The sequence below is a fragment of the Lepidochelys kempii genome, chromosome 2 (assembly GCF_965140265.1).
Source record: "Lepidochelys kempii isolate rLepKem1 chromosome 2, rLepKem1.hap2, whole genome shotgun sequence".
NCBI lineage: Eukaryota > Metazoa > Chordata > Testudines > Cheloniidae > Lepidochelys > Lepidochelys kempii.
In genome coordinates this window covers 85246151-85268535 of record NC_133257.1, presented here as the reverse complement: position 1 = coordinate 85268535, position 22385 = coordinate 85246151, and the positions used below count along the sequence as shown (strand labels likewise).

Below are 22385 nucleotides of genomic sequence, written 5' to 3'. Positions count from 1 at the left end.
ACTTGTCTCACTTTCTGCTGATATGGGAAAAAGGAACTCAGTTTTGCATCAAGTACTTGAGTCAGGGCCAAACTCTCCCCTTACATGTGTTTCCAGTTGAATATGATATGATTGATTTATTTTGCAACTGAGAATGGAGGTTTGCCCTTTGGACAGACAAACAATATCCTTTTTGCCCAGAGTAACCATTGTCCATAATTTCTTGAGCTACTTTTCTCTTAAATGAAGGCTGCTGACCCAAAGAACAGTTGCTCAGATACTAAACAACCCGATATCTGGGCAGAAAGCAGGTCAGTCCTATTGTAATTATCACTTCCTCATCTCTGCATGAGTGGAAACATGAAAGTAGCAGAGCAGAGGACAAGAATTGTAGGATTTCAAATTACCAGGTTTAGGATTATGGAACTGATGGTGATACGGGGGAGGGGGGGGGATGAAAATTGGCAAATTGTTTATTAAGGAGTAATAAAAGAGCAAATTAGAGAGCTACCTATGCAGGCTGGGTACAAATTTACTGTTTGTACAGCTTGGGGGAAGGAGTTAGTTTAACTGTTGTAAACATGCCTTTTACAGTGGCAGTACTTAGAAGTCTTGTGGGGGGGGGGAAGGCAGAGTTAAATACGGATCATAAACCCACCACTCAAATCAAGTATATAAAATGAATATATTAAAGCTTCAAATTTTATTTCTTCTGAATAGCTTACCCTTCTTTTCACGAGGAATCTAGACATGAGCAATGGAAGGATAAAGAAGAACTCCACTAAATGTGGAGTACATTTCATCAGAGTCAGAGTAGGCCAGCTTGCCCCCAGTAACTACAATGTTTACTTCATCTCCTGCTTTCAGGTGAAGAACGAGATGGAATGTTCCAGCACCACCACAGGTTCGTTTCCTTGATCGTGGTTTGTGATACTCAAGCAGTTCTCTTCTATAGCCAGCTGTGTGAAGCTGAGCAACGCTTGCATTGGCGACAGACAGCACTGCTTCTACATACTCATCCCTTTCAGGAGCAAGGACAGCGGTGATCAGATAGCGCCCTTCATAAGGAGATGTGAAGATACCTGCAAAGACATTTAATTAGTTTTACTGATTGAAAACTCTCCAGTGCAGTAGGAATAATGACATTCATTTTAAAACTACAAAAGTTATCCACTTGCTCATAACCCAGATCTCTGAATAAGCACTGTAGAGGAAGGAAAATAAAGGCCCATTTGATATAGAAATCTCACCACCCTCTGCTCTATCTGATGTCTTTCTTGGGCTGACAAGAGGCAGTTATTCCATAGCATGTGGATTTAAAGTGGAATAGTTATTCCAAATGACACCCATGTGTAGACAAGCCCTCAGGCTTTGTCTGGAGCAGGATTTCAATTTGTGGTGTTTGCTCATATTATCTACCCTGATATCATTACCACCCCCTAAAACTCTAGCCAGCACAAAGTAATAGTTCTGTACTGTGTGCCAAAGTTGACAGAGTCAAACAGTCGGGGGGCAGCCTAAGTAGGGTGGGCATCCAGAAAAATGTGGAAATCAAGGTTAGGGGAAAAAAATTGAGTCTGGGCATGGAGGACAGGTGCCCACCCCACAGCTGGTGGCAAAAAGGAAGGAATGGAGGATTAGATCTATAAAGGGACTTCGGCATTATAACATTCAGCACCAGTGGGGGTTGAGGAGTGGAGAATGGGTACATGCAGTGCAGGTCATATATACCAAGGGAGATGAGAATTGGGAAACTAGGAGCATGCTACACCCATGGGGACTTAAGCTCAGGACTAGGTAAGGGTATAGTGCTGACCTTGGCAAGTTTAATTGCCTCTTAGCAAAACTAGAGTGCCTCATCTTCACTGAGTTTTTAACCTCAGAATAGCTCTCACAGTTCCCCTGAGCTTAAAAATACATCTTTTGCATCAGTGAAGACAAGGCCTGTGGGAACTGGCAGGTTCACTACCTTCAACCTCAGCCTGGACCAGTCCACACAAGAGGTCCACTTCCTAGACACTACAGTGCTAATAAGAGATGGTCACATAAACACCATCCTATACTGGAAACCTACTGACAGCTATACTTGCCTTCATCCAGACCACATCACACAATCCATTGTCTACAGCCAAGCTCTAAGATACAACCGCATTTGCTCCGATCCCTCAGACACACACCTACAGAATCTCTATCAAGCGTTCTTAAAACTGCAATACCCACCCGCTGAAGTGAAGAAACACAGAGCCAGAAGGGTACTGAAAAGTCACCTACTACAAGACAGGCCCAACAAAGAAAGTAACAGAACACCACTAAAACCTCATCATCAAGGATCTACAACCTGTCCTGAAGGATGATCCCTCACTCTCACAGATCTTGGGAGACAGGCTAATCCTCGCTTACAGACAGCCCCCCAACCTGAAGCAAATACTCACCAGCAACTACACACAACAAACACCAACCCAGGAACCAAACCCTGCTACACACCCCAGTGCCAACTCTGTACACATATCTATTCAAGAGACACCATCATAGGACCTAACCACATCAGCCACACCATCAAGGGCTCATTCACCTGCACATCTACCAATGTGATATGTGCCAGCAATGCCCCTCTGCCATGTACATTGGCCAAACTGGACAGTCTCTACGCAAAAGAATAAATGGACACAAATCTGACATCAGGAATTATAACATTCAAAAACCAGTCGGAGAACATTTCAATCTCTTTGGTCACTCAATAACAGACCTAAAAGTGGCAATTCTTCAACAAAAAAAACCTTCAAAAAACAGACTCCAAGATGTATTCAAGACTCTTAGAAGATGCAGAACAGGAAACTATCAGATTGGGAGTGGTTGGGTCATTACAAAACCTAAACTTAACTTCCTCAATACTAATTTCTCCCTACTGTTACGCACACCTTCTTGTAAACTGTCTGTAATAGGCCACTCTCTTACCACTTCAAAAGTTATTTTTCCTCCTTTGGTATCCTGCTGTTAATTGATTTATCTCATCAGACTGACCTCACACTTGGTAAAGCAATCCCCCATCCTTTCATGTATTTATACCTGCTCCTGTATTTTCACTCCATGCAGCCGATGAAGTGGGTTCTAGCCCATGAAAGTTCATGCCCAAGTAAATTTGTTAGTCTGTATCAGCAAAAACAACGAGGAATCCTTGTGGCACCTTGGAGACTAACACAGCTACCACGCTGAAACCTGTTAATATGCCAGAGGCTCACAGTATTCAGACTAGGTGATGATGGGAAAGGAGAAGAATATAACCATTGAGATGAACGGTTTCAGAGTAACAGCCATGTTAGTCTGTATTCGCAAAAAGAAAAGGAGTACTTGTGGCACGTTAGAGACTAACCAATTTATATGAGCATAAACTTTCATGAGCTACAGCTCACTTCATCGGATGCATCTGATGAAGTGAGCTGTAGCTCATGAAAGCTTATGCTCAAATAAATTGGTTAGTCTCTAACGTGCCACAAGTACTCCTTTTCTCATTGAGATGAAGTTTCACCACTCATCTGCATGCCTCCTGGGGTATGCAGTGGCAGTTGCAAATGTCATGAAGCTTTCAAAAGAGGAAGGCAGGCAAGAGAATGCCTCAACCACTCCTGGGGCAAAGGGGGACTCTAAATTCCTCCTTCACCCACTTCTCCCTCATCTGCGGTAAAGGCTCTGGGATTTGCGATCAGCCTCTCCTGGGCACAAGTAGTGTACAGAGCCTTGGCCTCCAGCTGGTACCTGCACTTCTCACAGCCCCTCAGTTTCCACTTTCCTATAACCCTCCAAAGGTACCTACATCTAGAGGAGCCAGGAACTAGTGGCTGAAGCGCAACTACCTGTGTCCAGGAAACTCCATCCTTTGCCCCCGAAAGGGTCCTTCAGTCATGTCCCCCTCACAACCACCAATTTCTCAAGCAACAAAGGAAATTCACTAACCAAAAACATTGTTAAAGGGAAATTAATGTTGCTAAGCAGGGCCTTGTACGCTTCCAGAACATAGAAGCTGGTACCCATAAACACATCTCTAAGAGATAGAAAACCAGGAAATGTAGAATTACAGTCATGCCTCCCATATCCTTAACTCTGCTCCGTCCCCTAATCCCTGCTGTGAGGAGTCATGGAGATTACAGAGATGGCAGGGGTGTTTAAATTTTCTGCTGCCAACTTTCATGTTCTGGAAGGATACAAGGCTCTGCTAAGTAACCTGAATTCCCTATAACAAAGCCTTTTTGTGAATGTATAGATACTTGCACTTAAAGGCTGGATCATCCTCCAGTGTCAGTGTGTGACAGGTAGTTTTAACCAAGGTGTGTCTGATTTATACTATAGAACAATGTATTTTGTTTCTCCAGCACAAGCACCCTGGTAACACTTAAGATAATCTAATAATGTCTCTATCCCATGATATTGCCCAACCAGCTTCCCAGCTCCCCTGTATGTCCCTTTTTGGCTGTTACCTGTGTTAGGATTATAATAGTCTCCATCATTCACAAGCACTTTGTTAAAATGGACCACGCCTGCGTCACTGGGAAAAGGCTTCTGGGTAAGACCAGCCGAAAAAGACACCAGAGAGGTGGCAGCAGCAGTAGGTCCTAGAATGGGGAAGAGAACAGAATCCAGAGCCAATCAGAATAAAGATGTTGCCTTTTACTCTTGGTGCTTATAGTAGAGTGAGTGAGTTTGTGGTCTTGCACACACATTGTTTTCTGTCAATCTGGAGAGGCTGGCATGAGTGCTACTGGGTCATTTTCCAATTACCTCACCACAAAAGGACCGAGAGCCATAACGTTTCCTCCCACATTACAACCCACCCACGAGCAGCAGAAGAGCTTGGCAACTGGGTTCACCTACCAGAGTGTTCTTTAACACATGCTCCTCTTGAGAAGAAGGGTCTGCAAGACGAATGGCCTACAGTGCCATGAGAGTGTTGCCATAGACTTCACTGGGGCCAGGATTTCAACTCAGCTGTTTCATGCTGCTTTCTGAGCTCCCTTCTTCAGGAGCTATGCCGCCGCTGGCTGCTCCTGCCTGAATAATCCCTGCCAACTGTGTGCCATACTCTTCCTGAACTGGAGTTTTCTCATCTTAATCCTTCAGCCCAATTCCCTCAGCTTTGCCTGGTTCATCTTCCTGGCTGATATCCTTATTCACTTCTCCAGTCAGTGATAATGCCCTGCTCCTTTGCATGGTTTGTGCTTCCTCTCAGAAGATCATTCTCCACTACTGGACCAGCACAACAGCTCTCAAAAACTACCTCTGGTTTCTCTTAGACACTCTGCACTAATGCTCTTTGGATTAACATTCCTATCTTTACAAAGATCTTACAGCTGAAATTGCTTCAGATTTTCATATTTCCCTAGTACAGCATCCACTCAGAGTTTTAACTACACGATACAAAAGAGAAATAGGAAAAAAAAGACAACTGGGTTTTTTAGTAGGTAGTGAGTGGAAGAAGGCAATGCAGCCAATCCCACCCATACCTAATACTTTTCAAATCACTCAAGTCTGTCAGTGGCTCTCACAGTAGCATTTGGAGAGGTCGAACATGACCTCTTGCAAGGTCTCCACTGTGTGCCATTACCTACCAATTCTGTTCTTCCCCACAAGATTGAAGTTATTTTCTCTGTCTGAGTTTCAGCTTTGAAAACTCAGTATCTCAAATAAAAGCATGTTGCATTGTGGAACTATAAAAATAGAAAGAAAAGCATAAATAAAAATGTAGGTAACGTGCTTTATTGCTGCAGATAGGCAGGCAGTACAGTTTGTTAGCCAGGGTTCTCATATGCAAGAAAGTCCTTTGGTCAGTTTCGGAGTGACCTGCAAGTTAACATTCTGTATGCTCCTGTCAGTTAGACTCTGGTAGGGCTAATTACACCTACTGATATGGAAATGCATGGGAATCTAAGTTGATGTAATTTGTATGCTGAGGAGTCATAAGATAGTGGAGTTAAAATATTGGGGTGACCTAATTTAGCTTCCATCTGCTCCTGCTGCTCTCCTCTCTTCTGGCTTTTTAGCATGTAAGTTACAAGACCTATGACTCCTCAAGACTCAATGGGCTGTATTCAGAGATGAAATAGAATCCCACAACCAACACACCACACTACACTTCACACACAATTTCCTCTTCCCTCCCCCATTTAAAGATGACAGAGAAAAATCATGGTGGCTAGCTGCCTAACCCTGCCCCCGCCCCCCACTTCCACCTGAGTGGCCCCCCCACATACACACAGCTGGAGGAGCCCCGACCCTTCCCTCCCACCCATGATCAGCCCAAGCTGCTCCAGCTCTCCAGCTGCGCCTCCCCTCCTGAGACTCCAAGCCACCCCGTTCTTCCTGAAGAACCTGAGCTTTTAATCATATTAATAAGCAAAAACTTCCCTCATGTAAACCGCCAAAATCTGCACCTGGGAGTCCGCTGACAGCAGCTGCACCAGGGGAGGCTTAGCCTCCCCTGGCCTATTATACCCACCGCCCATGGAAAGCATGAACCACATGTGACAGATGTTCATCAAACTGCTTAATGCATCGGAAGGCACTCAGATACTACAATGATGAGGATAGTATAAGAACATGTATAGAACAGTATAGAAAAGGAAGCATAAGTCTGTAAGTTACATGTCAGTCAGTGTGTGAGAGTCTGTCTGAGTCTATGGAAGTGTAACTTACTCCCTTTCAGATGGTGGGTCCTGGAAGGATGAAGTTACATATCATAGACTCTCTTAGATTCACCTCTGAAATTGCCCCTAAGTAAGCCTAGGGGCTTGTCTACACAGCATGGCAAAGCGTGCCAGAGCGGTGTTATATTAATGTGGACTAGGTATCTTTTGCACTGCGCCAGTAGTGTCTACCCAGGGCAGTTAGAGCACAGCACATTAGTGTTTTTTACAACTCACACCGCTGTACTGCACCTTGCTGGTGCCATGCAGACAAGTCATAAATAGTTTGAGGGAAGTCAGGTGGTATAAAGCGCTGTAGCTCCTCTGAAGTCAATGAAGGTACATTGATTTACGTCAACTGAAGGTCTGGCCCTGAGGTGTGTCAGGCTGTTTGTTTGTTTGCAACACTTGCCACTGAAGTCTGGCCCCCAAAAACACTCTCTCTGCTTAGTTTAATTAGGTTTCTCCCCTAGATCTGTTAAAAGACAAGATGCAAGTGAATTTATGTTCTTCCAAATCCCATCTTTGAGTTCAAGGTGAGAGAATGCTCACTGTGTCACCTACTTACTGGTCCCCTTAAATATCCACGTCGCCTACCCAATTCCTCTTCAAATATCACATACCTAGACATCAGCCAATTTCAGCAATTTTTAAAACAACATCTTTGCAACAAGCTTTTGTGAATTGAGCTCTTCCCTCGAGCCTAACAAGTAAACACAAACAGTAAACGGCTAACGGTGCAAAGGAAAATACAGAGAAATTATTTATCTTAGGCTCACAGATTTAATACAAGCGAATGCAAACCAGAGTATTGTCACCATCATTGGTGAGAAGAAAAAGTTCTAAAGTGATGGATAGAAACCAGACACGGTCGTAGAATTTACGGCAAGAAAGGAAAGTAAAGTAGTTCATCTAGACTGCAAGATGCAATTTACGGCAAGAAAGTAGTTCATCTAGACTGCCCTTCCATATATCACAGGCTACCACCACCCAGCACCCGCACACCAACATTAAACCAAAGTATTACAGCCCAAAGGATAGTATAAGAACAGTGAAACTCTAGTATAAGTATGCAATCTTCACAAACTGTGTTAATGAAGACTGTGGACAGGGAAGCGTGAGAGGAAATAGTTAAGGCATAGGACTGAGAATCAGAAGATCCAAGTCCTGTTCCTGGCTCAGTCCTTGACTTGCTGTGCGACTTAGGGCTCTTACAAGCTCTCTCATCAATTCCCAATCCTATTTGCCATGGCCTGTGTCTGAAATTTTCTCAACCCCTAATGAGCAAAGATTCTAAGAAAATGGCTCCAGACTCCATAAAATTCTAGTATGTCAGTTTTATCTGCTGCTGCTATTTCTGTCAACAATGATTTAACTAAAATTGTTCTGTAGAGAGAGAGAGATTAGGAGGATCCACTTTGATCCGGTGTCATTTAATCTTTCTTTGTTTCAGCTCCTCTGCCTGTAAAATACAGCTAACATTTACTTCCTTACCTCATAAGTGAACTATAAGATTTAATTAATTAACATCTGTAAAATACTTGAAGAGCTTTGGATAAGAAGTGCAAAGCATTATTTTCTTGGATTTTTTTAATTTTTATTGAACTACAGGTGAACTTGAACTTTAGCCGTTAGTTGTATGTCAGCGGCTATTCCTGAACTTGAAGAGGTTAGATGAAATTCTGTGATACAGAAAATATGGAAATTATCACCCAAGAAGAGGATAAGACCAGTCCAGGGGATTGGAGCAGAGCCATCAACTCGGCACTTATAACACTTCCAAAACTGTAGAAACTATACAGGAGAAGAAAGAGTGCTGGGTGGGATGGTCTAGTAATCTAAGTCTCAGGCTTGAAAAGCCTCTTGTTTTGGGAAGCACACATTCAAATACAAGAAGGGTCAGCTCAGCCCTATGTTCTTTTGAGAGATAAACTCAGAACATAAAATTGATGGGATGTGCGTCTTTGGATGAGAAATTAAAAATGGGGGTCCTGCTCTGCATGGATGTTAAAGATTTGATGACACCTAGCAGGGGTTCTCAAACTTCATTGGGCCACCCTTCTGACAACAAAAATTACTACATGACCCCACGAGGGGGGACCGAAGCCTGAGCCTGCCCAAGCCTCACTGCCCCAGGTGGGGGGAGGGAGGGGCAAAACCCAAGCCCCACTGCCCTGGGTGTGGAGGGGGCCCAAGCCCAAGAGCTTCAGCCTCAGGTGGGGGGCCTGTAACCTGAGCCCCACCACACAGGGCTGAATCCCTCAGGCTTTGACCCCAGGTGGTGGGACTCGGGCCCCGGCTCTGGGCCCCAGCAAGTCTAAAGTCAGCCCTGGCAACAGCTGTTTTGTAGGGCGCTAATTGCTATTCGCTGCCTTTCAGTGATGTTTGTATGTGTACACTGCAATACTAACTACCAGGGTGCATCCTCAGCTCTTATAAACTATCACAGCTCCACTGACATCAGCTGAGGATCTACACCAAGGTTTTTATATCATGTTCATCACTGTGTTATATGAGTGCATCTGATATCTGAGTTTCTGAGGCACTTTGAGATGGAGGCTGTTACATATTGGGTGTGTATATATAATGTAAATAATACAATTATTTTCAGTTTTACTAATTATAGTCTAGGGCAATTAAGAAAAAGCATAGAGATTTAGCAAAGGAAATCTCTTTACTAAATATTCCTCTCTAGCTGGGAGATTGGGTGGTGTCTATTTCCTTTAATATATTTCCGGAGTGCAAATAATGGCTGCCACAATAAAACACTGTTTACGTATCTCAACATCATTAACATTTAAAGAATATTATATTGTTGTGTTTCATACAATTTAACCATCAGCCAGTGAAAATACTGTTGTCTATAAAATGCAAATACAGGTACAAAGGAAAAAAACACTGTGAGAGTAGGATCTTAATACGTATGTCTAGACATTTATCATGGCTTTTGTTGACACCAATAATTTTTTTCTTTATTTCTTATCCCTTTCCAGAACCCTAACCGATTGCTGCTTGTTCCCACCCCCACACTTCCCAAATACAAAGCCTCCTCTAAGGCTACATTAAGTTTCTAATCTGTTAGTTTTAACCTCAAGATTGTAGCATGAACTCTTACAATTGTCTTCATGTCAATTCCCAGACCAATTTGTCATGCCTTGTCTCTGCAATTTTCTTAGCCCCAGAGAACAGAGTCCTAAGAAAGTGCCTTCAGAGGCCATAAAATTCTAATGTTTCATTTTTATCTGTTGCTGACATTTCTTCAAACAAGAATTTGATTAAATCATTCTCTGTGAAGAGAGTGTAGGAGGATCCATTTGATCCAGGGTAAGAATATTCATTGCTTAGATATAAAAAGGGCTAAACTAAAAGATTTTTTTAAAGGCTGTAGGGTAGTCAGATCACCTAGCAAACTAATATTTGGGCTAATCAAACTAATAATTCATTTATTGAAAGGTTTACACTTTTTGTAATCCAAATGTATTGGTGTATAGTGATGCACAGAAAGTACAACAGTTCAAATAAACGAAACTAGTTTATTTAACTAAACACTCCGATATAGTGCTTGGAACCTAGACATGCAACACTGAGAACCTGTAAGTTAAAATGAATATAAACAAAAGTGAAATTAGTTTCATTTATTTATTTCTCTCCTCTTGGACAATGAAAGTTAAAGTGAACAAAGGGCATAAACAATTAAAAGTAAACTGGATTTTTTAAATAATCTAAAGTATTCTTGGTAAAATAGGTAAGCAATGTGCTTGTTTAAAATAGGATAATTAAGTCAACAATAGTGTTGCAAACTGAAGTTTGTGATATTTGGTGTTTTTATTAAAGCTCCAGCTTCTAGAGTCATATGATTATGTAAGCATCTCAGTTTTCATTTGAAAAGAAAAATATAAGTTATTAGCCCTGAGGGTTGCAGAAAAAAGTATGAAAAAATTAACCCTTAAAGGCTCAAAAACCAGAAGGCAAATAAAAAGAACCCCCAAATTATTATTTTTTAAAAATCAGATTTTTACCATCTCCATGAAACGAGTGTTTGATTTTTTTGGGCTTGACTCATTATTTTTGAACACTTGGGGTTGGCAGGACAGTATTAGAGTCCCTTTAAAGTTAAGGCTAAAATCCTGAAAATGACCCATAATTTTCAGTTAGTTCTCTCAGTAGTGACTTTCCAGGCAGTGAAAGAAAAAATTAAAATATATGTTAAGTGCCACTTTCTCCATTACCTTCTCATACTCCACATGCCCTGTGCATCCTCTGGGCCAGGACAGGAGTGCTAGTGTGAATAAAAAGGGGAGAAAGCTATCATCCCTGGTGGTTGTCCCTTTCCAGTATAAAGAGATCAGAACTGTGCTTGTGCCCTAAAAGCGTTCACATTCTTGCTCTTCAATTTCACCCTACTAGAATTTTCTATTTATGAAATAAGTGAATATTTGTTCAAAGAATTCCTATATAGCAACTGGATTACCTTGCGAGTCTGTAGAAGGTGGAGAAGATTTTGGATACCCTACAAAACAAAAGAAGTTATATTACACACTGAATAAGAGTACAACATAGTCTAAATATCACAACAGTTTAGTAATATTTTCTTTTTATCAAATAGCAACTCATTTAAACAAGTGCACAGTATCAGAAGGCAGAAACTCGTACCACTAAGACTGTTAAAAAAACGGTAGCAGCCATAGCAAAGGGGACCATGTTCCTCATTACAGTGCATCGGCTCTGTTGTGTGTACTGTGGCAAAACAGGTTATTTTAAGCTACCCTAGTGGGACGTATTTCAGAGTAGCAGCCGTGTTACTCCTGTTCTTTTTGCGAATACAGACTACTTGTGGCACCTTAGAGACTAACAAATTGATCTGAGCGTAAGCTTTAGTGAGCTACAGCTCACTTCATCGGATGCACGACTGAGGACTACACAGCAATCGTACTGAGATTATGCTTGGTGCAGCTTTGGCTGGGGAGGTGAAGTTAGCTTGAGGCCTTCTTTCTGTCTCCTCTGGTCCTGTTGCCAGCTGCGGCCAAAATAGACATCATGCAAATTAAATTAGCCAAAGGCTGTTCTCAGATAACAACTCTAACATATGCCAGTTAAGCATCATTTCATATCCTGCAGGGGACTGGCAAAGTGCATCACACTCCAGTTCTGCCACCTTCTATCCTGTAGCCAGCCCCAATATGTCCTGTGCACCCAGGACAGCTTTAATGTCACTTTGTGGGAAGAGTAACAAACTCACTGCTGGAATCTGACAGCTCAGCTTGTCTTACTGATTGATGAAAGGCCCTGCTAGTCTAGCATCTTAGCAGAGCTATGTGTTGTTCTATACTTCAACATAACGTAAGTCCAGAAACACTGGCTTTGGGGTCTAATATTATAAAGTGATCACTTGGATAACATTTCAGTTTGCTCACCTGGTGCTCCTGCATATCCTTCAGCTACGGGCATGGTATACTGACCATCTATGCCTTTAGGCCGTCCACTTCCTGACATTACAACTGTGCCAGGAGGACCAGCCTGTCCAGTCTCCATAATGATCCCAGTTGATCCAGGCAAAAGTGGTAAAGCGGATGAACCTGGTAATGATGGTTGTAGTGGAGTTCTTGGTTGTGATGGCTGAAGAGGGGCTCCTTGTTGTGGTGGCTGTATTACTATTCTTGGCTGTGGTGGCTGCAGAGGAGTTCTTTCTTGTGGTATCTGCAGTGGTATTCTTGGTTGATTTTCAGCTAAGTATTGGTAGAGAGAGGAAAGTCAAATATTATCCATCTGAGAAAATTCATAAAACCCATTACATTTATACTTCTGTAAACAAACAATTAAATTGCGAGTTTTTGTTTTTCCCTTTCTGAAGACAGAATAATAAAAAAAAAATCAATGTTCTTCTGTTTTAAAAACTTTATGACACTGAAGGCAGATCCAGGGTCACAGTTTACTGAAAAATTCATTGTTTGGAAGGGTCATTGTAAAAGGACTTTTCCAGTAGGAGAGCCAGTGTACTGTATGATATCAGTGCCAGATAGTGTTGATGTGATAATAGTTGTGTAGCTGTTCTATTTCAAATCCCTTTTGATTGCATTTACAACATATTTGTAAAAAATTTAGTCCTAACTGAATCTTAGAAATGTAATGTCTTCCTGAAAGTGAATGTCTGTTATTTGCATGGGGGGTTAATTTTTATATAGATTTAAAAGATAGGAAAGGTGCTAAAAAAAGTTTCTTAGTGCAAAGAACCTTACTCCCAATCCTTGCTCTCCATCAAAAACCTGCCTTATTCATTTTAAGCAATTCCATCTCTATTTGAATTAACCACAGAAGATAACTACTATAATATATACAATTTTACACTTGTCTAAATCCATTGACTTCAGTAAAATTAGGTCTGATTTACACTGGTGTCGGTGAGATCAGAACAGGCCCATGAACTACACAGCATGGCAATGTATGTTGAGCTTCCATTTCCTTCTCTTTTTAACATTGTTATACAAAAATCATTAACATCTGAAAGGCAAGGACATTCAAAGTTAAGAATAATAATTGCCCCTTAACACTGCTCACTGTGTAACATTTTCAAAAGGTCCTAAATTATTTATGAGCTTAAGACTTACTGCAAGTCATTGAGTTTCATATGCTCCTTGGTCTCTTAGTGTATGGATATGTCTATACTACAACTAAAAACCGGCAGCTGGTCCATGACCGCTCACTGGAGCTCAGGCTAAGGAGCCGTTTAACTGTGATGTGTATGTTTTTGGGCTTGGGCTGGAGCCAGGGCTCTAGGACCCTGCAAGGTAGGAGAGTTCCAGAGCTCAGGCTGCAGCCTGAGCCCAAACGTCTAGACCTCTATTAAACATCCCTTTAACCTGAGCCCCGTGAGTCTGAATCAGCTGGCACAGGCCAGCCCGGTGTGGCTAACTGCAGCATAGACATTTCCCTAGGTGTGTCTGGAAATTTTACCTATTGTGCCTAAGTTGTACAGTACATATGACACCTAATATTATGCAATGAAGGTGAAATTCAACCCAGTGCAGATGTTGGCAGGATGGTATGATATGTACCTGGCTGTTTTTTTTGTATAGGAACATGTGAATGCTGCAGGGCATAAGTATATCATTCTATTGGCTGGCTACAGTGGTAATTACAATGGACACTGTGCGGGTGAAATGTAAAATTTTTGTCTAAATAAATTGGAGATTACAAATGTATAGACTCCAGCGGTTTGAATCACTCACAAGGCCTTTTACATTGAAGGGGGAAAAAGTAGTATCTACCACAAATTCGAACTCTGGTGAACACAATGAAGAGGTATAGGGTAGTAATAATTTTAGTTTATTAATGTATTCGTAGTACTGACTTAGGCCTTGTCTACGCTATGGGGATAACGTAGCTGGGGTCAATGTAGCTTAGGTAGATTTACTATGGTGTCTACACTGTGCTGTGTTGACAGGAGACACTCTCCCTTCACTTTACCTTAATCCTCTCATTCTAGGGGACTACTGCAGCCGACCGCGGAGAGTTCTCTGAGTTTGATTTTGCTGGTCTTCCTTAGATCTGCTAAATTGACCTGCCCTTCATTGATTGCAGCAGTGTCGATCCCTGGTAAGTATAGACAGGGCCTTAGTGTTGGTTATTGTTTGCTATTTGTGGTGATCTTCATTTGACAAGTGAGGGAAGTGTACCTCCATTGTTTAGGCCAGTGTGGAAAATGGGAAGAGTTTGTGACAGTGCATGATCAATTCCTAATTACACACTGAGATATGCTGTCTGTAGTCCTGAGTCTCTAACAAATACGCTGGAATTCACAAGTGTTATTTTAGGACTGTTATTGTAAGAACTTTGCCCTGCAAATGTGACATTTAATTGAAGATGACAGTAATGAGAAATCCTGCATCTTCACTCTTATCTTGGGTGGTTTGTTTCTTATTCTCCATCTCAGAAAAGTAAATTTACCCATGGCCTTACACTCTTTTGGAAGGTTTATCTAAAAAATTCCATGCTCTCATAGTACCTGCATCATATGATAGCTCCCAATGAAAAAAACTCACTGGCCCTTCCTGGTTGAGTTTTGTAGATGGATACTAAGTTCTAGAACTGTAATGAGAGGGGAAAATTAAAGAACCAGGCACCACAAAGTTTTGCTGAAAGTTACCTAGGTAATTCTATCCACAGGATACAGGATTAAAGAATGGAATATACACTTTTTACTGATTCATATAATATTTTTTTGCTTTCATCATGACATTAAACTACTGAAAAGTTATACTTTAAAAACTTTTATAAGGGCAAAGGTGAACTGCAAGTGTTTAATTTATTCCTAACTGAATAATACCTGTGTTTGGTTTTTAATCTAATGAGGCAGTCGCTAATCTCAGTAACATGGATTTAAATCTGAAGTCCAGGGAGATCAATAGAGTTACTTCAGATTTGCATTGATATCATTGACAACACAAACTGGCTCAGGAGTTTTATTTCTTGCCTGCATAGGTTTTTCACTTCTTTACCTTCTCTCCTCAGTTTAGTTAAGCTCGCTTTAGGCCTCCAGCCAGGGACACGCAGAATGAATGTGCATGTCTGACTATTCCCCCCCAACACACCCCAAGCTCTTACAATTTAAACCAAAAGCCTTAATACCTTTGTAACAATGTTTGGCCTGGTTCTGTGTGTTTAGTGTGGATATCTATACATTTGAAAATACCCAGGTATACCAACCCCATTTTGGAAAAAACTCATAGGCCAACTATCCAATGTGCGTGTTAGCTGAGAAGCATCACTTTTACGGTTCTGGCAGTTTTCAAATGCCTTTTTGGCCTTTTGTACTGAATTGCATCGTATCATGGCATTGTGCTCTAAAATCACTAGACAGAGACAATAACAGACAGCATAGTTTTGGACTGAATATGTATTACTAAACCAAAGAGCGAAGGCAAAATTCCCTGGTGTAACTCCACTGAAGTTATGGTGCAAAATTAGGGATGAATTTGGCCAAATCAGCTTGTATTGTGTTGAGTAGCACATAAAAGAGAAGTATTCCCCATTGTCTACAAAGCAATTGGAAAGGCAAGCAGCAGAGCTTAGACAATTATTATACTTCAAATTAGAGTCTCCTCAGGGGCACCCTCTTCACCAGCAGTGTTCACACGGCTTTCTTTAGTATCACCCACCTAGTCATTCTCAGCTTGCTGACCTCAGATGCCTGTCTAAATTAAGCTGAGGCGAAACACCCCCACCCAAAGCTTAAAATGCCAATTCTTTTTTTCCCTTGCTTTTAAACTCCACTGGTACTTTACTAAGAAAAAACACATTGGGCGGGGGTGACAGGTATGTGAAACTCAAGTTGTACTTTGTCATGGTTCTGCTCTTTCTAGCAATGTCACGACTGGCAGATCAGTTCCATTTCCCTAGTGATACATTGAGCAGACAAGAACAATGACAGGATGAAATAAACTAGAAACTACGTAGTCAGTGATTCCACTGACAAGAATCAAGAAGAGCTATGACTTCCAAACTCCTGCTGCTGACAACGAATTTGACAATTATCACGTTACACCAGGCAGCCTGGTGTATCTGGCAGAGAATATACTGAAGTTTACGCCAGAACTCCTATTACCAGTGTTACAGAAAAGTTTTTACCACACGTCCCTAGGTGTAGTAATTTAGGTATACACAAGGTTTCATAAAAAGTAACTATAGCAGACTGCTCTTAGCAATTCATAGGTTTGAAACCCCTCTTCACAGATAATTACAAAAAGAAATATAAGTGGATTGAAATAGTTGTAATCAAAGCAAACTAAAATCCTGAAGCCATTTTTGGCAGCAGACCACACTTTTTCTGGCTTCAGCAATGAATGGCAAAAATGTATTAACAAGCTACATCTAAAGAAGAGATGATTTTAGTGCCAGTTTTAGTGCAGTATCATTTCAGTAATATGCTTCTCTAAATGCTAAAGTGGCACAGAGGGTTACAGAGGACCTATTTACACATTTTATGGGATTATCTAGTCTACTTATTCATAATGAGCCAAAGCTTGCACTCTTGCTCAGTCCTAACAGGCAAACTTCATCTGAAGTTCTAAATGACAAAAGATTTGACCTGTGGTTTATATACAGTACACACAATAACTTATTACCCTGCAACATTAGTTTAGACTGAGTCATTTAAATGTTCTTGGCTTAAAAAGGCCTGAATATAAAATTTCAAGCCAAAGCAGCCATATTCCTGGCTTCAGACTAATTTGCCTTTGCTCAGTTTAGTTGTCTAATTGGAGCGTGGGAATTCTAAAACAAAACCTTATAGGGTATCCTTGTGTTACCACATTCAAACAACTGTAGAAAGAGAAATGTGTTACTACTCTAGTCTCCCAAACCAAAATGACATCATTTAAATGATACAATATGTTGGCAAATAGTACCTAAATCTAGGTATGAATTTAATATTGATCTATAAGCCAGAACTGAAAAATCACCAGTTCAAAGTATTAAAGGTACCATAGAAGATATTACAATAAGACTCATCAAAAAGTTAAATCTTAGTGGAATGGGCACATTGATAGAGACACATCTTGTTCCAAAAACAGTATTAATTGCCAAAGGGGAAAAGTACAAGATGTAACTGCCTAGCGGAGCAAGGTTCCCTAACCACTTCCAATGGAGTCCCTCTGTTGCCAAAAGCTTTTTGGAGCTGCAAACATCAAGACTTACTCAGACTGCTGTGCTAGATAGCATTATTTTATTCTGAATCACTCTGGGATGTAAGTATTTGCTTTATGAACCTCTTTGAGGCCACACATATTTGAGGTGAGACGTTACAGTTTTAAATGCTTGTATGTTTAGTCTCTAACGGCTGGGTCACTTCTCAAGGGTCGCTGTAGGTACAGTTTATAGAGACCATATAAAGTGCTATGAAACTGAATTATACTATGGAAATATGGGTGTTTTAAGCTTATTTCATGCTTTAAAATACTGCAGTAGATTTAAACAAACATAATCCATGAAGCTGTTGAGAGGTCTGCTTTACATTGCGTGGACAAGACTGTGTGTGTATCCGCAGCAAGGAAAAAATCTTGATCCCTTCTGCATAGCAGGTGCAGTTTCAATATGCATAAGATGGGGCTATAGTCAGGATTGTGTGCAGCAGAAGTGAAGTGGGGGAGGAGCAAGGTGGGCTGGATCAGAGGATCTAGTCATGGGACTGAAGTAGCCACTATAGAGTGGTTCTTCGGCTGTTCCACTGCGTGGGAAGGAAGATTCCTCCCTCTCCTCTCTTGTCTGTTTCATACTCAGCCCAGCTTCTTGTATTTTGGGACAAATCCTTGTGCCCAGCTCAAGCATTATATGTTTTATATAATCAGACAACTCAGGAATCACTGACTTTGAAGATCCCAGTTCACATCCAATGTAAAATCCACCAGCACAGTCCATCTACCAATACCGCAGTAAGACTTCTGTGAAACTCAGTGTAAGTGAACTACAATGAAGGGCTAAGCCTACTCTCCTGGCCGGTACCAATATTTTTGATCTTTATTCTTTCATTAAATTCCAACAATGGATTAATCAGTAGGCAGGCTCACGGCCCTCTCAGGAGTATAATAGAGATGCATACTCTAGTTAGATGCTTTGGGAAACACAAATTGTTCAAATGAGAAGAAAAAAGCAAGAGAGATATTAATAGTGGTGAGGGATGGCGTTTTTTCTGTATGCAGCAGAATTATAAAAGGTTTTGGGGGGCAAAGGTATGGAACACAAACAATAATCTTGACCCCACTATTCTGGCCACACATTGATATTAAATCACACTGGCGGAAATTAGAAAGATTTGGTTGATAACTGAAGTAATGGCAACTTCTTGAGTCACCAGAAGATAATGCTGCTTTGACCAAATGGTGTCAGTGTGTGCATTCCTCTCTCAGGGGGCTTCTAATAAGATGATCACATTTAGACTGAATAACAGAAGGGGGTTTATTTCAGGACATATGTAGTCTATTTTTGGATTTTATATATATCCTTCTCCTTAGAAATTCCCCATTATCTTGTATTTCTATGGGAGCTGGGTCTAATCTGGCACAGAGTTAGGAACTAGGAGTGAAATCCTGACTCTGTTGAAGTCAATGGTAAAACTCCCATTGACGACAATGAAGCCAGAATTTCACCTCCAGGAAATTTCTTGGAGTTATGAGTCTTCCTTGCATTCTTTGCTTAAATTAGTGGAAATTAGGGGTTGGGATTTCATGTGGGAAGTTCCCAGAAGAGATGGTTCTTCACCTTGCACAGTAACTGTGCTTCTTTGAGATGTGTCCCCTAGGGGTGCTCCCCACTCTAGGTATGCATGCCTCAGATGGGAGATTTTAGGTAATTGTGTCTGTTCTGCCTGCATACGCACCCCCTGCGGCCTCATGCGCTGCACCGTGGCTACATATAGCTGCACAGGCAAACCGCCCTCAGTTTCTTCTCTATCCCAGAGCAACATTGTAAGTAACTCCAAAACAGAGGGAAGGAGAGCAGGTAATGGAAAACCCACAGGGACGCTCATCTCGCAGAACAACAGTTACTGCACGGGGGGGCGGGGGAGCAACCGTCTCCTCTTCTTCTTCTTCGAGTAGCGTCCCTATGGCTGCTCCACTCTAGGGGACTACTGAGCAGTACGAGCTACAGAGGGGTGGGGCTTCAGAGTCGAATCTCAGATTGAAGACAGTACAGTAGAGCCAAACATGGCATCAGAAGCCGAGGCATGAGTAACCGCATCGTTTTCAGGAACTGTATGAATGGAGATCCCAGTTGCGGCTCTATATATTTCCGTGATGGGAACATTCTTAAGAAAGGCTATTAAAGTAGAGAGGGATCTCGTGGAGTGAGTTGATATTCCAGGAGGAGGTTGACGTTTGGGAGACCAATAGCAGTAGGTAATGCAACCAGATATCCATCATTAGAGTCTGTGCTTGAAAACTGGAGATCTTTTAGTTCTGTCCACAATGGAGAGTAACAATCTGGGAGATTTTCTAAAAGGGCCTAGTCCTGCCTAGGTAAAAGGATAATGCTCTCCTGAAACTGAGTGTATGTAATGCCTCATTTCTTTTATCCCAGTGTGGCATAGGATAGAAAACTGGAAGAAGGTAAGTTGGTTCACATAGAAGTCCAAGGATACCTTTGGTAAGAATTTGGGATGTGGTCGCAAAGTTACCTTATCCTTAGAAAAGGCTGAGGAGAGGGGGAATATGCCATCAGAGCCCCTCTCTCTCCAACTCTTCAAGCAGAAGTAATGGCTACTAGAACAGTCTGATTTCATAGATGAGTGTAAAAGGTAGGGTGACCATCCATCCTGTTTTTAAACAGGACATTCCCACATTTAAGTCCTCTTGCAGGTGTCCCACTTTTTTTTTTTTTTTTTGAAAAACGGGCAAATTGTCCTGTATTTTCTGCTCCTGCTGCTGGTCAGCCAGCACAGCCCCAGCCCCATCTTGTTGGTGTGGGCAGGCGGTGGCTGGTCAGTGACAGCACGTGGTGGCCTCAGGCCAGATGGAGAGGCGACAAGAGGCAACATCAGGTAGGAGAAGAGGCAGCCCTGTGTGTGGGGGCGGGGGGCGCCCCCCTATGTGAAACCTAAAGCAGGGGTTCTCAATGGGGGTCTGCAAGCCCTTTAAGGGGGGCCACTGTGCGCCAATGCTGAACCCCAGAGCCTGAGCCCAGCGCCCTCTGCAGGTCTAAAACCCTGATCCCAGCACCATCCGTGGGGCTGAAGCCAGAGCCGCGGGGCTGAAGCCCCGATCCCCAGTGCTCCCTGGCAGGGGCAGAAGTCCCCTGAGACCATGGGAAGAGTTTGGGGGCACTGTGGATGTTGCCCCCCAAAACTGCAGTGCAAGAGCGAGGCAGTCCAGTGGGCAGCTCCATACCTCCCACAACTCTTTCTCTCTTGCCCCCTGACAAGTTCAGAGGCGGGAAGTTGGTGCCAGGCAATGCGGGGCAGCTGCTGCTCTGGTTGGTGCCATGGATCAGGCAGCCATAGTGTTTCCTCTTCTCCTCCTGCTGCTGTTGCAGGGGGTTGATGCTGCTCCTCAGCTTCAAGCTCTCTTTTCTCATGCAGCCGGTAAGAGCTGCAGCGGGAGGGACCTGGCTCCATGGCTGGCAGAGCCCTTGGGGAACAGGGACCACAGGAGAGCCCTCCTGGTACACAGCCCCTAGCTACTCCCTCCCTGCACCCTGAGCTACCCCCTGCCCACACACAGCCCCTAGCTCCCCCCTTCCTGCACCCTGAGCTACCCCCCTGCTTGCACACAGCCCCTAGCTTCCCCCTGCCTGCACCCTGAGCTACCCCCCTGCCCGCACACAGCCCCTAGCTACCGGCTCCCTGAGCTGTTTTCAAACTTTTTGAGCTGAGCCTTGCACCTTTGAATTATAGTTTTTAAGTTGTGGCACTGGGATGCGCAACCAAAAGACAGGCTGGGTGGCCTGCTGAGGTGAATCAAGGGCTGGAGCTGGCTTGAGCTCCACTGGCCCCTGCCTCCAAAACAGAAGTCATACTACACCTATGCCCGAGGCCCCTCCCAGCCCGAACCTCCTTCTGCTGCTGGGCCCTGGCATTTTAAATAGCATGTTCTAATTGATTGTCTTTGAACTCATTTGAATACGAGCAATTTTACCAGGTGTCCCGTATTCAGCACAGGCGAAGATGGTCACCCTAGATTCAAAGGAGGGCCTTTTAAGGCATCTGAGCACCAAGCTGAGGTCCCGTGATAGTGCAGGGCATCTGATTTATGAGAAGATGTTTGCCAATCTCTTCAGAAACCTCCTTGTTGTAGGATAAGCAAAGACAGAAAAACCCTCTACCATATGATGGAAGGCCGTTATAGCTGCCAAGTGCACTCTAACAAAGCTTAGAGACAATCCTGTCATTTTAGCTCTAGGATGTAATCCAGTATAACTAATAATGGAGAGGATGTAGTGAAAGATGTTTTAGATTATACCAGTGATTGAATCTCATCCACTTTTGTACATAGGTATTACGAGTGGATTGTTTCCTACGATGTAACAGCACTCTCGTTACATCCTCAGAACAGTCTGCTTCTAACCCTGTGAACCTTCTATCAGCCATGCCTTGAATTGAAGCAGCTCAAGGTTGGGGTGAAGGATTTGACCGGCACCCTGTGGGAGAAGATGGGGAAAGGTCTGGAGGGTAACTGGTTGACAGACAGAGAGCCGGATGAAGTAAGGGAACCATCTTTGTCTTGGTCACATCAGAACCACTAGAGTAACGCTGGCCTTGTCTTTTCTGATCTTGAATAGCACCATGGATATCGAGAATGTTGTGGGAAATGCATACAGCAGGCCTGAACTCCAAACAAAGGTGAAAGGCTTCCCCTAGGGAGTGATGACCCAGTCCACCTCTCAAGCAGAACTGGGAGTCTTCTTGCTCTTTGGGGTGGTGAACAGCTCTATCTGCAGGTTGCCCCAACATTGAAATATCCAGTGGAGTGTAATGCAATCTATCTCCCATTTGTGATCTTGTAAGAAAGGCCTGCTGAGGGCATTTGCTGCTGTTTGATATTTTGGGCATCTGATATTTTGTATACCCAGAAAGTAAGCTGCTGAGATAATGATCTGGTTTCGTATGCACCAATTCCAGAGTCTCCTTGCTTCAGCACAGGGGGAAGGTGATCTCGCTCCCCCTCGAAAGTGATATAAAACATTCAGGACAGGTTGTCCATCATTTTCTTCATGTACTTGCCCCTGATTTCTGGAACCAGGAAA

The 22385-nt window shown here is 42.6% G+C and overlaps 2 protein-coding genes across 11 annotated transcripts in view; one reads left to right on the top strand and one right to left on the bottom strand.

Annotated features, from left to right (window-relative positions):
- Positions 1-22385, top strand: part of LPIN2 (lipin 2) — a 127492-nt gene that overhangs the window by 64513 nt on the left and 40594 nt on the right. For 2 of the 9 annotated variants that reach the window (XM_073331473.1, XM_073331472.1), the window contains exon 20: positions 14137-14246. In XM_073331473.1, the coding sequence (XP_073187574.1) occupies positions 14137-14246 (110 nt within the window). Of the gene's footprint in view, positions 1-846; positions 1589-14136; positions 14247-17221; positions 21982-22385 lie in introns of those variants that run through there. The other 7 variants (XM_073331474.1, XM_073331478.1, XM_073331483.1 and 4 more) reach the window with 7 other exon arrangements.
- Positions 655-22385, bottom strand: part of EMILIN2 (elastin microfibril interfacer 2) — a 53144-nt gene continuing 31413 nt past the window's right edge. Inside the window, exons 5-8 of one of the 2 annotated variants that reach the window (XM_073331469.1) lie at positions 12068-12379; positions 11125-11163; positions 4452-4586; positions 655-1061 (exon numbers count right to left, since the gene is read on the bottom strand). In XM_073331469.1, coding sequence (XP_073187570.1) covers positions 724-1061; positions 4452-4586; positions 11125-11163; positions 12068-12379 — 824 coding nt within the window. In that variant the 3' untranslated portion in view covers positions 655-723. The remainder of the gene's footprint in view (positions 1062-4451; positions 4587-11124; positions 11164-12067; positions 12380-22385) is intronic. The other variant, XM_073331470.1, reaches the window with a different exon arrangement.